This window comes from Larus michahellis, chromosome 8, assembly GCF_964199755.1.
Source record: "Larus michahellis chromosome 8, bLarMic1.1, whole genome shotgun sequence".
NCBI classification, from domain to species: Eukaryota; Metazoa; Chordata; class Aves; order Charadriiformes; family Laridae; genus Larus; species Larus michahellis.
In genome coordinates, this window is record NC_133903.1 from 40,983,320 (window position 1) to 40,999,334 (window position 16,015).

The window sequence follows — 16,015 nt, forward strand, 5'->3', positions numbered from 1 at the left end:
AGAGAAAAATCCTTTTTCACACATGTTGTCGATGCTCCAGTGCCTCACAGCACAGCATGCATACACATGTTTATACATCTATATGATCTTGTCTAGAGAGAGAGGGGTTCAGGAGAAGCCTAGAGCTGAGGATGGGTGTCCATGCCATGTATGCCAGCTGTAGTAGCAGCAGGCAGCACTGATAGGTTATGAAGTTGCTGTCTGGCATTTTTCAGTAGAACATTACATTAGCTTTTCTATATTAATAAATGTTTGTCTTGATTAAAAAAAATATTATTAGAGCTAGCAAAGTCTCCAATTAATAATGGCTATGTGAAAAGTCATTAAATTATCATATTTACAGCAAATATTAATACAGTGATACTTGATAGCTATGGCATTACTTTATATTTCAGGTTTATAATTGGTTCCTTTTCCAGTAACTGGCCAATGTGATCTTGTTCCTGTTGTACTTACCCTGCCTTTCACCCCACCTCACTTAAAATCATTGAGTTTTTCTTGTCTTACTGTGGTTTGCTTTTAGCAGCTACCTGTGTATAATTCCAACCTAAATGCCTTATAAAAGTTTTGAAAAATAAACCAGAAATAGTCAAAATTGCTTAAAGAATCAAAGCTTGGAACTAAGCTTGCTGTATGTGTCATAGGGAACTTTCCTCTGATTCTAATGCTCTTGAGGCAATTGCTGTCTCACAATAAGAGGAAATCTAGTTTCTTAATTTGTGCTGCTATTAACCATCTTAACTGTCTTTTCCTCCTGTTTGTTGATGAGAATTGCTGCATCAGCATAGAGATAAAAATGCTGACACTTAAAAAATAATAATAAAAACCATCCAAAATGGTGAACAAGAAACACCAGTTTCTGTTATTGGTGCTGATGTTTAAGAAGTTATTTCCTAAATAAGTTATTAAATTCATCAAGATGAATTAATCTCCTAAAACTGTCTTCAGAAGAAGAATGTTTAATTTTCAATCATACACAGTGGCATTAGTTTATATAATGTAGCCAAGAAAAGGATTTTTTCCAACTATTTTCAAATACAAAGGAGAGAAAATTATTTTCATCTCACTGTGTATTCTGAGCTTGAATTTATGCCTTTAAAATTAATATTGGCATTCTTCATAGAATTACAAAGATTTTAACTTTTTTGTAGCAGCCCAAATTTTGGTTACAGTTTTTAGTCTGTCAGGAATGCAGCATTCATTACTAGAAATAAATGTCCTTTTTTCCCCTGAAAAACATGGAATGTAAAATCGTGTCTCCTTGTTGAGGTCAGTGGTGAAGCAAAGTTCAGGTCCTGTAGGTTATTTCTGGAGAAAAAATGATAGTCAGAAACAGAGTTTGTTGAAAAATTTTAATCAAAATTATTTTTAAATTCAAACTAGTCATATCACTGTGATTGAAACATTTAGAAAAACGTTGAATACATTTTGGAATATTGTTTCAGAATTCTGATATTTCTGAATTTTCTTAATTTTTTTTTTGGCATGTCACATAATGAATTAGAATAGAGTCATAGGATAATCCAGGTTGTAAGGGATCTCAAAGCATTTCTAGACCGACCTCCTGTTTCAAAGAGTCAGCTCTGAGATGAGACCACATTGCTTAGGGCTTTGTTCAGCTGGGTCTTGAAAACTTCCAGGGGTGGAGACTGGATAATCTCTCTGGGCAATGTGTTCCAGTGTGTGACTATCCTCAAGGTGAAAAAAGATACAATATGATATGGTAAGGCATAAACTGTAATTTTCTGTTATCATCATCTATCCTAGATTTACAATCATTAATGGCAGCTATTACACTGTATTGTGTGTCAGACTATTATATTGCAGGATGTTATTAGGCTTTACCCATTATGACATATGGTGACATGATGTCAAAATGACAAAAGTGGTCAGGGAAAGCTTACTATTAATCAGTTTTGTTAAAAATACTTTCTTGGAAAATGTCAAAAGTCATGGAAAATATGGGAATCCTTGGGATTGCTCATGTTTTCGAAGTTAAGCAGATGTATCATTGCATGTAAAATCAGGGCCTTACAGTATTAGAAAAAGATCAGGGTTTTCACCTTTGAACTTCTGTACTAGCAATCAAATTGGGTAATTAAAGAATTAAAGAACACACTAAAACTAACTGTTCTCTTCTCTGGTTTTGTTATTATGAACTGGAATTACACTTTTCTCACTTAAATTCTAATGTGATCAAAGGGTAAATTAACTAGATTTGTAACGGTAATCCTGTACATTCCAGTAAAATATTTAGCAATTAACTTAATCCATGAAAAGTGTCATTTAACCTTAGTTTGCTCTGCAACAGAAAGAACATTTATAACATCTCTACAGGATTTTCAACACACTCTGTGCAGTTTTGTTCTATTTTAGAGGCTTTTAAAGGCAATTGATACAGCCCTCTGAAGTTTAATGCAGTTAAGAAATGTAATATCCCCAAAAGTATTTCACTATAGCTAACAAATGCATTCAATATTTACCTTTTTTTCACATGGGTTTTATTGACAAGGAGACATTGAATCAAGACAACTCACATTCCTCTTTTGTGAAATACCTTAAATTCATTGGAACAGTGCAGGTTTTGATTTTGAAAATATTCAGAAACCACTACAAATTTGAACTGTTCTTGTTCCAAGACTTTTTGTGTCTTAAAATTGTGACACATGACACATGCCAAAAACATAGAATATTTACTGAAGCATTCAGTCATCTGAAAAATCCACTGGAATGTCTAAATCTCAGCACCCAGAACAAGGACATCTATTCATCAGAGAGCAGTGGTTACTTAGGGACAAACCATTGAAGACTTTGTGCCTTGCCTTGACTTGGTATTTGCATAATCAAGTCCTGAACCAAGATAAACAAGTATATCCTTACACTGTCAAGTTCATTTCTCAAGTTTGTTTTTCACACTTTATCTTTCATTTTATATGAAATATACTTCACCAAGCACTGTCAGACAGTCCAGTAATACATCCGCATGGGAGTGAAGGTATCCTGCAGCTGTAACAGCACCTGAGTAGCTGATCGGATTAATTAAACGTGGAGGTCAGGCTTCTCAACTGGCATACAACAGTGTAGCTTTGTGAAACCCACTTGATTTGCAACAGCTGAGGGACTGCCCCAAAACAGTGCCTGTCATCTCTGCAAACTCATCTCTCATAAGTTTTGTAATAACAATAATGACTTATTCCTTGATTTCCCTTTTCCAACATTAATCATCAATGTCTTTCTAAACTATCAGTAAACATTTAACCCTTCTATAGGTGTAAGTGGATGAAACATAAATACACAGGGTCAGGATGTATCAGTTGAAAAGCTGACAATATTTGCAGTCCCTACAGCTTATGCCATTAAGGTTGTTTTAGTTAAGTCCCAGAAGACCATCTCTCTAAACACTCAGAAATCACTTCAGTTTTGATTCTCCCCTATTCTCCAAAGATCATGTGTAGAACGTGGGTCTTGGGCTCAAAGCCATTTGCAGTCCCTCAACATAGCCTTGTTGGTATAGGTCTGGCACTAGGAATGACATGATGGCCCCCACTTTTCACACCCTTCATAATCCAGGACCTGAGCCCCCCTGGCATGGCCAGGGCAGGTGATGTACAGGCACACTTAACTTGCGCAGCTGTGGAGATCATTGTAACCCCTGACAGATGCACTTCCCAGTAGCTACCATGTGCTCTGCCTTACAAACATGTCGAGAGATAGTAAGAAATGCAGCTGATACTCTCCTAATAACTGATAAATTTGGGGCCTCAGTGACTCCCATCTGCTTTGAGATCCTTTTTTTAAATACATATAAATCAACGTTAGATTTCTTTAACCATTTCCAGCTGCCTTTGCTGATGGCAGCTTGAAGAATAGCCCTCATTCAGCAGCCGAAGCACGACACGCAGATCTTGCTGTGAAATCTCACAGCAGGAATACTTCTTGTTACTGTATTAAGTGATTTACAACTTAATACCTCTTTGACTAGATCAGTTTCGCAATATTTGCCAGCATGACCATGACAGATATGATTATTTCTCTTTTGGCAGAGACTTAGTACTAGCATGACCATACTCGTGTAAGATGGCTTTTGCTGAAACATCTTATTGTGCTCGAAAAATTGATACAAGCAGTGCTGGCTAAAGTGTGCTTAAATTAACGCAGTTTTGTTAAAAGATTTTACTAATACATAATGCAGGTCTGGCCTTTCCTTTTTCTCTTTTGCTGGAATTAAGGCACTGCCACCTATTCTTTTCCTTCCCTTTCTTCTTGCTATTGTTTATGTTACAGCAGCTCCTAGAGGCTTTGAGCATATAGAGATTGAAGAAGACAATCTAACAGAGACACAAGTATCACTGTATGTTAATAAATATTCATAATAATTCCATCTTAATGTGAATAGTTGCTCAAAGAAAGGATAATTCAGAGGGGTTATTGTCTTTGGGAGAGTCCATGTCTAACCCTAAGGCAAGCCTACGTGCATTGTAGGCAGTATTAGCTAGGGAAAAGCAGCTGTTCCTTCTCCTCCTCTCCTCGCCACTGCATCATCCTACACACTAAAATAATGCTACTTAAGATGAGGAAACAAGGGCATAACTTCTTGAATATGATGGAAGCCTGCAATATCACTGTTAAACAACGAACATGACATGTTCTGGCTGAAAATTGACACTGCTAATAAATGGAGCTAAGAAATGCCTAGCAGATACCTGTGGAGTAAAGCAGATCAGTCAGTTTTTCACAACTAGCCATTACATTACTTGCAATGCTTTTCTGATCGCTCATCCCTTGTAGTACTTGTATTGGCAACATGCACATAATGCTGGCACATTGTATAGCATGTTATATATTAATACTTTGTATGACTTCTAATGTTCCCTTAATATCATAATTGTATAAACAAGTAACTAGACAACACAGCGATTCTAACAGTAATATTCACACGTTAACAAAGTATGATACTTTAAGAATTGTAACTAATAATCTACAGCTTTACCAAAACCGGTATTACATCTTCATTGTATGCTTTGTGCCATTTTGTGATTTAAAAAATATATAAACATAAAAGCAGAGATGTTCATCTATAACTTGTTGCATTTTCTCTCTATTTCTTCTAGGGGCCTCAGGGACCTCAGGGCCAGCCAGGGCCACCTGTAAGTGCATAAAAAAAAAATCCTGCCTGTATTTTTCCATTGTGATTGCATTATAGAACCATGTGAAGCATCTAATATCTGGTTTCTCACATTTTCCAGGGACCACCTGGACCACCAGGACCAAGAGTAAGTTCTGTAACAACCCTAACCTACAATACAGTCCTCTTTTGAAAGTGAAAATAGCAAGATCCTCTTCAAATGCATTGCTTGTTCCATCACTTGCACATGAAATGCAAATGTATTTTTCTACAACTTCCATCCCTACAGTAATACGTTTTTTGAACCTTCCATCTTACACTGTCAGTTCTGTTCAGCCGCGCTGTTGAGCCCTCAACAGGCAATGCTTGTGGATGTTGCCCATGGACATGGGTTAACTCTGTCACACTCTAAAAGGTTTTCTTCCTGTTCTGGATTTGAACATTCTGAAAGATAGCAGCAGAAAATGTTGTGCTGTTTCTGGCCCAGATGTTCTCCCGGTATTTATACACACACACACAGACTGAGTTTCTTAAGGGATTGTGCCAGTTAGGACAGACTCAATACCTGAAGTGTCCTAAAGCTGTAATGATATATGTAATCTGAGGACAAATTGCAAGAACTAGATGATTGTGTGGGTGACTTAATTCTTTAAAAATACATAAACCTGTTGTCCAGGTCTAGTATATACGTCACACAAATTGCAGAGTGAAGATATGCAAGAAAAGGGCTTCTTCCTTCAGAGGCTAGTTTGTCGGTCTTGGTATTTGTTCATGCATTATGAAGATTACTTTGATCTGTCAGCTGCTAATGGCTGATTGAGATATTCTTTGTGTGCTTCTCTGTAAAGGAATAACACCTTTTCACGCTTACCTGGGTTGGTTTTCTTAAGTATATAAACGAAATGGCTGGAAGAAGTAAGTTATGACATTAGTCGGTAACAACTATTATAGTATCTTTTTTCCAGGTTCCAGGAGTGTGATCACTAAATTGGGTATGGGGGTGCTAATAAAAATCAAATATGCTTTTTCTGTATGCATGCTTACATTCTTTGGAAATGGAAGGGAGGATCCTATTTTAAAAGTAAGTGGTTACAATGAATTATTTTTTAAAATGACGAAATAATGAAGCTATCCTGCTACAGTGTTTGAAGAATATTCCTGTTCATCTTTTTATATTCTGAAATATCTTTTTTTCAGAAACAAGTGGACATCAATGCTGCTGTTCAAGCTTTGATTGAGTCAAATGCTGCACTGCAGCTGGAGGTAATATATTTCAATGTATTTACATTATCATACAGGGTATGCAATTATAATTCTATTTTTTTGAGGACAGAACAGGGCTTCTTTACAAAGGCTTAATTTAAAATTCATCATGCATAGCAAGTAATTACTGTAGAATATAATTAAATTATGCTAGGATTTATATGATACAATTGAAATGAAGTTAAGAAGAGCAGCAGCATTTATACCTTTTTGTCATGATTGGCAGTAAGGGAAATTTATTGATTATCACACATAGCAGACTGTAGCTGTTCAGCTGCAGATAATGATAGTGGCATTTAGGCCTTGATCCAAACCTTATATGGAAGTGTGGGGTCCCACTGATTGACAGAAAATTCCTGACATGGGTGAAGTCAAATACATTTGCATATATTTTCTAGGTTAAGTCTAAGACTAGATCTCACTGTTCAAAATCTGAAACTGCTAAGTATACTTTAAAAATGCACTAATTTTATTCTTTTTTTCTTTTTTTTTCCTGTATCCACATTTTTATGTCAACATGTCTTAATGACGTATTTGCATGATCTTAACCTGCCTGTAACTTCACTGCTTTGATAATTTTAATAAAATGTACTAATTTGTTTACTGGAATATGTTATTCTTACCCTGTTTTATATGGCTGACTGCATGCATTATAAATACTTCACTTCTGTCTGGCTGTTCAACGGCCATTTGACTTTTACTGCATATACTGTCGTTGTGGTATGTCTTTGTGGTAACACATTTGCTAACGGCCCCTGGCAGAAATACCAGAATACTGAAGTAACTTTACTAGATCACAGTACGGAGATATTCAAAACGCTGCACTACCTTAGCAATTTACTGCACAGCATCAAGAACCCCCTTGGCACACGGGATAACCCAGCACGCATCTGCAGGGATTTGCTTAACTGTGAACGTAAAGTGGCAGACGGTAAGTGCCCACTTTCATTGAAGCTTGAACACAACTAGGCTTTGAAATGTGTTGCTTCCAAATGTAACTTTCTACATCAAAATTCTAATGAGTAGATCTTTTTATTATAGTCTGTTGCAAGGTGCCTGACATAGCTATCTTAGTCTTTATTTAAGATAAAATTTCTGAATTTTAAAGATGGAAGTATGTAGCTATCTAATATTATATAGATATTAGAGACAGATTATATATATAATTAAAGTGTCCAGAAAATCTGAAACTGAATCCAATTTTGTGATTAAAAAAGTTAAGTTTTAATATGGAAAAAGCAGACTGGATATACCATTTGTTCTCCCTATTTAGCTGTAGAAAGAGAAAACATTTTTGAAACTATGACAGTATTCATATATGTGTAGTTACGTATATGTAATCAGAATTGAATGGTTTTGATAATTTAGCTCAGTATCTGTTATTAGTAGAATTAAAATAGTGAAAAGACTTTCATGTTCCTTTTCTTCCATTTCCTAGTGAAGCTATGGTGATAATATATCTAATACTTGCCCAAAAGTATGCCTATTTTAGCAAATTGTTTAGTAACAATTATATTTTGGTTTTATTTTCCGTCTGGAATTATATACTAATAGGAAAATACTGGATTGACCCGAATATTGGATGTCCTTCTGATGCTATAGAAGTTTTCTGCAACTTCACTGCAGGTGGTCAGACCTGTTTAAGTCCACTATCCGTGACAAAGGTATGCGTTGCTGCCAGAAAGACACTATTTGTGCTGGAACTCTGAACAAATGAATGCTTATTTACTTAACTCATAAAAAGATGTTAGATTTCAGGGGGTGTTTTTTAATGTGCATCTTTGTGGAACATTTTATAAATTCTGTTACAGAAGTTACAGATTTTCTGAAGACAATATATGTTGGTGTAACTCTCACTTTGTTCTACTCACCTTCCATGCTGGTAGAATTATTTTTGCTTTATACTTTTCTATATAAAGCATAAAAATAAGCCTGAAATGCTTCTATGCTACATAAGTAACTCATCACTCAGGGCAGCTAAGCATGGAGATGCTGAGGTTATTGCAATGGGAAGGAAGAAAATTATGACTACTTTTCAACACTTAGCTACTTTTAAATGCCATTAGGCAGAGACTGCTTTCCTTTGTGTCATTGGTCTCTGCCCCTCTTTACATGTAGTCTTTAAACCCTTGGGAATAGAAATTTTGTATTGGTGGAGTTTTGCACATGCACTGTAGTCACTAAGAGCCTCAGAAATACCATAAAGTTCCCATATTCATTCCGACATTTGAAAGATCCTTGAATATGATCTAGCTTTGGAGAAATTCTTGTTGAGTAATGAATAACTATATTTTCTGTCTAAAATCAAAGTATGCTTATGAATTTTTGGTGGGATGTAGGTATTGCCAGAAGCTGTGGTCTAAGAAGACTAAATAGTAGAATGTGTCTGCAGTTACACCATTACTGCTGATAATATCTTTGAATCACGAAATAATTTCTTTCAGTTTCCTTATTTTAAAAGTGTTTTCTGCCCAGCTGTGTTTCAACAAGGTTGTAAGCATTAGCAAATGTTTATATTTAAGCTTTGAAAATGTCCTGTGAAAGCTTCTGTTTATAGTAATCAGTATAATAGAACCTAACAGCTCTCCTGAAAAATACAAATCGTGCTCTTTGGCATTGATCCCAATGTATAAACATGTATACATGCTCCCATGCCTGAACACCACATGTGTATGTGCATGTCACTTTGCGTTGCTGTGGTCATCCAGCATAGTCCAGCTGTAACCCTAACGATGCATTTCTCTTGGAACTTAGCTGGAGTTCGGCGTTGGAAAAGTGCAGATGAACTTCCTTCATTTGTTGAGCTCAGAAGCAACTCATAGCATCACAGTTCATTGTCTGAACACACCAATGTGGAGATTAAATAAAGCAGATGGCCAGAAAACGTCTGTTAGCTTCAAAGGATGGAATGGTCAAATATTTAAAGCAAATACGTTACTTGAACCGAAGGTGCTTATGGATGAATGCATGGTAAATACATTTTAGCACTAGCATTATTATTAGACATTATTAACTTTCTGCAAATAACAATCATTGAGATTCACATCCCTTGAAGATTACTTCTTATGTTGTTCTGCATATGTCTTTATATGTCAACCTTTTGATATTGAATTCAACATCTACCCAAACGTAAAAGCAATTGCAGTAATAGAGGATATCTATACTTGCTGTTTGCATTGAGTGTCATGTATTTCAAGACTCTACTAAGACGCTGGAGAGAGATCAGAACAGAAATAAGGAGGTTCTTGAGGAAACTTCAGGAATGGTTAGTCTCAAAATGAAAATTCAGGCTTCTGTAAGAGTTCTGTTGAGGTTACCTAACACCAGATCTCAGGTTCAAACAGGCTGGAAATTATTTTTTTGGACTACTAAATATCTTTAAATTTATTGACTATGAGTCAGTCATTTGGATACTTAATAAAATAATGATGATTGGAAATGGACTCCATTGATAACTAAAATATTAAATTGTATGTAGGAAAAATTGGAAGAGCTTATTAATTTTCTAATGCCTATTAGATTGCTCCACTTACCAAGATGTGGGCCATTTGGTAAATGTCTTGGTAGAACACTATGACATTTAGGAGACAGGCACTTTACACTTCCAGTGTTTTATACCTCTGCTTTCACTTACAATAATGAAAGATGTGAGACAGGTTCCATATCAATACAGGGGTGTCAAGTGAGATTTTTAATCTCAAGATAGGAAGTGGTTTTACTGAGGCACTTCAAAGCAGTTATGCTTCCAACCTTTATTGGCACATGCTAATGAGATGCTCCAGCCTGTGCCGTGCAGCTAAGGTATGGCTGTGGAAGCCCCTTCTCCCCACCTCCCAATCCGTTTGGGACTGGTTTAATCCCTGAAAAAAAACATAAGGCATACAGTAGTAGCTATTGAGAAGTGCCATTTTTCTGTGAGATCTGTGAGATCTGTCGCTCTTTCTGTGGGAAACTATGTATTGTACAGATCTGCTGCAGAATCTCACACATTTCCCTCTCTGCAGGGATTTCACTTTTCAGTGGTGCCTGCTGTACTCCGTGGGTTTCAAGAACGGAGTGATTGCAACCATTGAGGCACTCCCAGCCTCAGACAATGTTACAATGTTATTTTATAATTTTTATGAGGTGTCAATTTTTTTACTGAGATTTTTAAAGGATTAGAATATTCAATACAAAGTTCATGGCAAAAATGCAGCTCTCGTTTGCCATGATTCTTCTTCAAGGGCCTACAAAGTCATTCAAGTGCCTGTAGAGTTCATAACCTGAGACCTACCGTTCAGATTGAGAGGTGAATTTAGCAAGAGCTCTGCGAGTCTGTATGAGCCCAGGCCTGCTTGCAGAGTGACAGGCGAAGTGACGTGTTGCACTGTGTATGCATCTGCTCCAGCGGGATTCCAGACTGGGCTTTTTTACAGTTAGTTTTGCCAGGAGTGCCCTTGAAATGCCATTTATTCAGTTACACAGTTTCTTTAGGAACTGCTGTGAGAAGAAATGTTTCTGTGTGCTTGTCCTCCTCCTCTCATTCTTCAGGCACAATTTCCATTTGTGTTTTGAGGCTCATCGTTGATGTGAATCTTAGTATTCTGCTTCTGTGTGTTGCAGGTTGAAGACGGCAGCTGGCACAAGACACAGTTCTTTTTTCACACTCAGGACACTAATCAGCTTCCAGTTGTTCAAGTTAACGCACTTCCTCATCTCAAACCAGGACAGCAGCACTTCATAGAAAGTGGTTCGGTGTGCTTCCTTTAAGGTTTCTGTCCTGGGGTTTTTTGCATCAACACAGATGCATAGATTGCTGCATAGATTGAATGCAAAAGGAATGATCCATTACAGGCAAAATTACTAGGAAACTGACAAATCGTTTTGAACAGTGTTGGTTAAAGAACCTCAGGAAGAAAAAGACTTCCTCCTAAGGAGAAATGCCATTGAAAAAGAAAAGAAAGAAAAAGAAAGAAAGGAAGAAAGGAAGGAAGAAAGGAAGAAGGAAGGAAGGAAGGAAGGAAGGAAGGAAGGAAGGAAGGAAGGAAGGAAGGAAGGAAGGAAGGAAGGAAGGAAGGAAGGAAGGAAGGAAGGAAGGAAGGAAGGAAGAACTACAACGATTTTCATAAAGTATTTAAAAAATTGGTTGGTGCTTTCTTGCATAATTTCCTGGAACTGAGTATCTGAACACGGAATTTTTCAGGACCTCTAGTGTTCTTAGTGATCTCTTTAACAGCACTGCAAAAAAACCATCCCGAAGAAAGCTAGAGACATACAATACTAAGGAGCAATACTGGCTAATGCTCCTAAATGTGCAATAGCTTATATATGAAAAGTGAATTATGCCACAGTACAATATGTCTTCTTTTCTTAAGCATTGTTTTATTCTAGTCCATTGTGGACACATACATCTTAACAGATGGCACACTACCTCTTTTGTGTTTCCTGACCATGTTGCCTTGGTGCTCTTCATAACACAAGGTGCTTGTGGCCTTATCAGAGATTATTTGAGTCCCTTTTTATCTTTCAGACTGTATGTGCTGGTTACATCAGGATATGTTTCTGTTGTAAAGGTACTTATTTTAAATCATTGGTCATATACTTCACTACAATTAAAACATTATTTATGTGGATTTCTTGTTTAAAATATTTTTGTGTACTGTTGGAAATGGTATATGAGACATCACATTGTATATGATGCATATAGTCAGAACAGTTAGCTTTACAGCCATTGTAAAAACTGTTGTAGAAGAGCTACCTACAGTAGTTTTGAGTTTTAGATCCTGTATTTCAGTTAACATTTCTAATGCCAAAGGCATCTTGAGATGATATATTGTGTATATATATATTTTTAATTTGTGAAAAAAATCTACTACAGCATGTCTTCTGAATGGCTGCTGTTAAATTATAATCAGCATTTCATCAACCTTAGAAATTCCATTTTTTGCAATGTTATGAGATCATTTTGGGTTTTTCAAATTAAGCCTAAAATGTTCAACCATCTTTATTAAAAAAGGAACAATTTTATCATTAGGAAAAGCACTCTTTATAATGATATGCCTCTATCTATTATGAATCCAAAGGGTGCTCAGTAGTACATGGCAAGGTGATACCAGGCTTTACTGGGGACCAGGGGAGTGTTCAAACAACTTGTTTAACTGTCTTGATCCACAGGAAACCGTACTTACCAAAGTATAATAAAATAAGCTTACAAGCTATCTGTTTGTCTTTTACTATTCTGTTTTGTATTGTATAGTTTATTCTTAGTAACGATGCAAATCCTCTAGAAGGGTACTTGTTAGGTTAGGCTTCCTTTACCGAGGGGAAAAGCACACGCCTCCTGCCATGGAATACTGCGAGAGTGACGGTATTTACTTTTACGAGGTAACGTATGCATACGTCCCATTTTACATTTCATAGAGAAGCATCAGGTTTGTTCCCTTGGAGAAAATCTGATAAAATTAAAACCAAAGCAAGATTACAGAGTGGTGATAAAGGTTAGAGAAAATGTCTCACTTTTTGCATTTACACCCTGACAGCAGCATCACTTGACATTTGCTTAGTTTGGCTGTGGAGCTGATGTTGTGACAAATGGATTATTTTTTGTAAGAATGTCATCTTTTAGAAAATGTTCTGCTTCATTTATATTTTTATTAGTCTCATTGCCCTATTTTTGGAAATTCTTTATAGCCTATATTTATGCTTTATATTAGCATGTCTCAGAAATTACCTATTTAAAAATCAAATTGCTTAAAGTGTTATAAGGCTGCTGAGATGTACATGTGTGTGTTTCTGTAGTTGAGGCAGAAATGCCCATCCTGTGGAGGCAGCACACTGAACGGGTGCTGCGGGACGCTGAGAGGTGACAACGCGCCGTGTGGCCTCAGCTGCAGGTTGCCAGAAACGCTTGGCTGAAAGCCTCCCGTTTGACAGCACAAAGGTTTGCAGTGCCATGTGTGTTTTGGAAAGCCTCTTGCGTTCAGACATCTCTGCTAGAGCTCACGAAGTCGTTCACAGGAGATCTTGTACCATTTTGTCCCGCAATGTTAACAAGTATCTGTACGCTGCAATTGATTTTGTATGGTTTCTGAGGTGGTTGCCTACTTTGTTACCCTGACTTTTAGAGCCGTCCATGATCTAGATTATGAGTCTTTGTCACAATCCTTTTATCCCTCTTCCTTCTTTTTCATGGTTAAAAACCCATTAAAAAGCACCCGGGAAGAGGGGCTTTGAAACAGCCTAAGGCAGGAGGGATAAAGCCTAGAGGCGACAGGATGCTCTCAGCGCCGCGGGGAGAGAGCGATCGCATCTTGGCTCCATCCTCAGGCGGGTGGGACTGGGGTCTCTCTCCCCTGCCCCGGGGCAAGGCCTGGCCCGCGGTGCGGCCGACTGAAACCACCGCCACCGCCACCGCCCGAGGGCCACCAGGCGGCGCCGCCGCTCAGGAAAGGCCGCGGCCGGGCCCGCCCCGGCCAGGCCCCGTCGGGCACCGCGTGGGGAGGCGGCGCCGCGCAGCCATGGCGGAGCTGGAAGGCCCCGAGAGCCATCGGCGGTCGGCGGGCGGGCGGAAGATGTCCCTGCAGAGGTAGGGGCGACGGCAGGGGACGGGAGCGCCCTCAGGTGTCCTGCGGAGGGCCCCTGGCCTGCGGCGTCTGCGGCCGCCGAGCCTCCCGGCCGGTCGGGCCCCGGGAGCGCCTCCCTCGGGCTCCGTGAAAACTCGGGGCCACCCAGGGGAAAAGCTGCGCCGGCCTTTCCTCACGCAGCGCCGCCGCGGGCCTGCCCTCGGCGGCTCCGCGGGGCCTGCTGCGGGCTGGGCCGGGCCGGGCCGGGCCTGCCCCGGCGGCTCCGTGGGGCCTGCTGCGGGCCGGGCCGGACTGGGCCTGCCCCGCCCCGGGGAACGCAGGTGGCCGAGGAGCGCGGCGTGGCCGCCTGCTGCCCTGCAGCCCCCGCGCCTTCTCGTTTGCCCTCTGTACGTGGGGAGAGGAGCAGCCCTCCGTGCGGTGGGCGTTAGCGCTCGGGTAGGGGCCGTTCCGTGGTGACATGAGGGAGGGAACTGTTCTGGCCGCGTGGTGAGTTTTGTCCTCGGTAGCAGCGTCAGCTTCTGCCTGTTCATTGGGGTCTGCGGGCAGGTGATGTGCGGCAAAACAGTCGTGAAGGTTACACGTTGTGCCTGAGAGGTTCCCTGACGTTGGGATTGGCACTGCTAACAGCCGGAAGAAGTTTTGCTGACGATATTGTCATGTCTTTTTCTGCGTTATTGAAAAAATGAGATGCAGTGTTCAGGTTGCGTGTGTTCAGGTGCGAATCCTCGACATTTGTTTTCTATCTGCCTAAAACTGGGAGCATTATAAGCCAGCATGGTACAATGCACATTACAGGTGACGTAAATGGAGAAAAGCACTGGTACAACCAGGCTATGAAGCATAAACTGGTGCAGCTTTGCTGTGCTTGCAACTCTGCAGTTAGCATAGGGATTTTCTCTTTTTTTTTCAGGCATCTGCACTGTGTTTTAATATAGGTAAGACCCTTATGTGTGTTTGGAGATATTTCCTGCAGCTTGCATTATTTTATCTGCTACCTTATCTAATCCAGGGTACTTGTATTTTATTTTTCTAATTTCAAAGTTCAGATAACATTTCCTGAAAATGCCAATTGATGGCACGGTGCCTGGTTGTTAAGCAGGCACCTGCCCAGGCCAGTCATGCACAAAGATGCTGCTTTATTAAGAGGTACTTTTTACTTCTTTCAGGTGTGAAACTTGTAGTAAAGAGGAAGCTAAGTACAGATGTCCACGATGCCTGAAATATTCGTGCAGGTACTTATTATCTGAATTAAACTGTTGTGGTTTTTTCTCACACTTAGGCTGAACGTGGCATGTTAATGTTTTTCTTTTTGTCATTTCAGTCTATTGTGTGTAAAGAAGCATAAGCTTGCGCTGAGCTGTAATGGAGTCAGGGATAAAACAGCGTTTGTCTCTGTAAATGAATTTACTGATTTGAACCTTTTGAGTGGTAAGAATATTTCTTGTGCTTTTTAAAGTTAATTGTTTTTACTAAGTTAGCACTACAGTTTTAACTGGTTCTTTTTTTTACCTTCAGATTATCGTTTCCTGGAAGATGTAGGAAGGACAGCTGATGCTGCTGCTCGACATCTTGCTATGCGTAGTTCAACAACAAAAAGACACGTAAGTTTTAAATTAGTAGCTTGGTCTGTTGGAGATAGGGTTGACTACCTTGGAACTCTCACTGAGGCAGTCCCAGCCCAAATTTCAGAGCTGATATCTCTCTAGAAAGTATGAATGACCCTGAATTTTAGAGCCAGAAATCAAAAGTCTCTAGATTTATGTAATAGTAGTATTGACAGCTACATCCAATTGCTTAGACGAATAGATTGCTAACAGTGTACATTCTTAAAATTAATGCATGATCGCTTTTGCTGTTTGATGATGGATGTGTGTTAAGAAAGCCTGAATGTTTTCCTTCCACCTCCACAACTTTTTTGAGTTTTTTAAGCACAATATTCGTAGGTAAGCAATGGATTTATTAATTTCCTAAAAATTATTGCGTGCTTCCCCATGTACCAAATGAAGGCAACTAGAGGTCCGCAAAGAATAAATTTATGCAACAATGAAGTAAAAGCCAGCCTTCC

General features: G+C 39.1%; 2 protein-coding genes across 3 annotated transcripts in view; both read left to right on the plus strand.

The window, feature by feature from the left end:
* COL24A1 (collagen type XXIV alpha 1 chain) overlaps positions 1-12,583 on the plus strand; it is a 150,675-nt gene extending 138,092 nt beyond the window's left edge. For both annotated transcript variants that reach the window (XM_074596551.1, XM_074596552.1), the window contains 7 exons: positions 5,112-5,147; positions 5,247-5,273; positions 6,323-6,388; positions 7,151-7,319; positions 7,943-8,052; positions 9,143-9,358; positions 10,991-12,583. In XM_074596551.1, coding sequence (XP_074452652.1) covers positions 5,112-5,147; positions 5,247-5,273; positions 6,323-6,388; positions 7,151-7,319; positions 7,943-8,052; positions 9,143-9,358; positions 10,991-11,137 — 771 coding nt within the window. In that variant the 3' untranslated portion in view covers positions 11,138-12,583. The remainder of the gene's footprint in view (positions 1-5,111; positions 5,148-5,246; positions 5,274-6,322; positions 6,389-7,150; positions 7,320-7,942; positions 8,053-9,142; positions 9,359-10,990) is intronic.
* Positions 12,584-13,825: 1,242 nt separating this feature from the next.
* The window catches only part of ZNHIT6 (zinc finger HIT-type containing 6), a 35,387-nt gene continuing 33,197 nt past the window's right edge, over positions 13,826-16,015 (plus strand). Inside the window, exons 1-4 of the mRNA XM_074596553.1 lie at positions 13,826-13,952; positions 15,117-15,182; positions 15,272-15,378; positions 15,466-15,551. Of these exons, the coding sequence (XP_074452654.1) occupies positions 13,885-13,952; positions 15,117-15,182; positions 15,272-15,378; positions 15,466-15,551 (327 nt within the window). The 5' untranslated portion in view covers positions 13,826-13,884. The remainder of the gene's footprint in view (positions 13,953-15,116; positions 15,183-15,271; positions 15,379-15,465; positions 15,552-16,015) is intronic.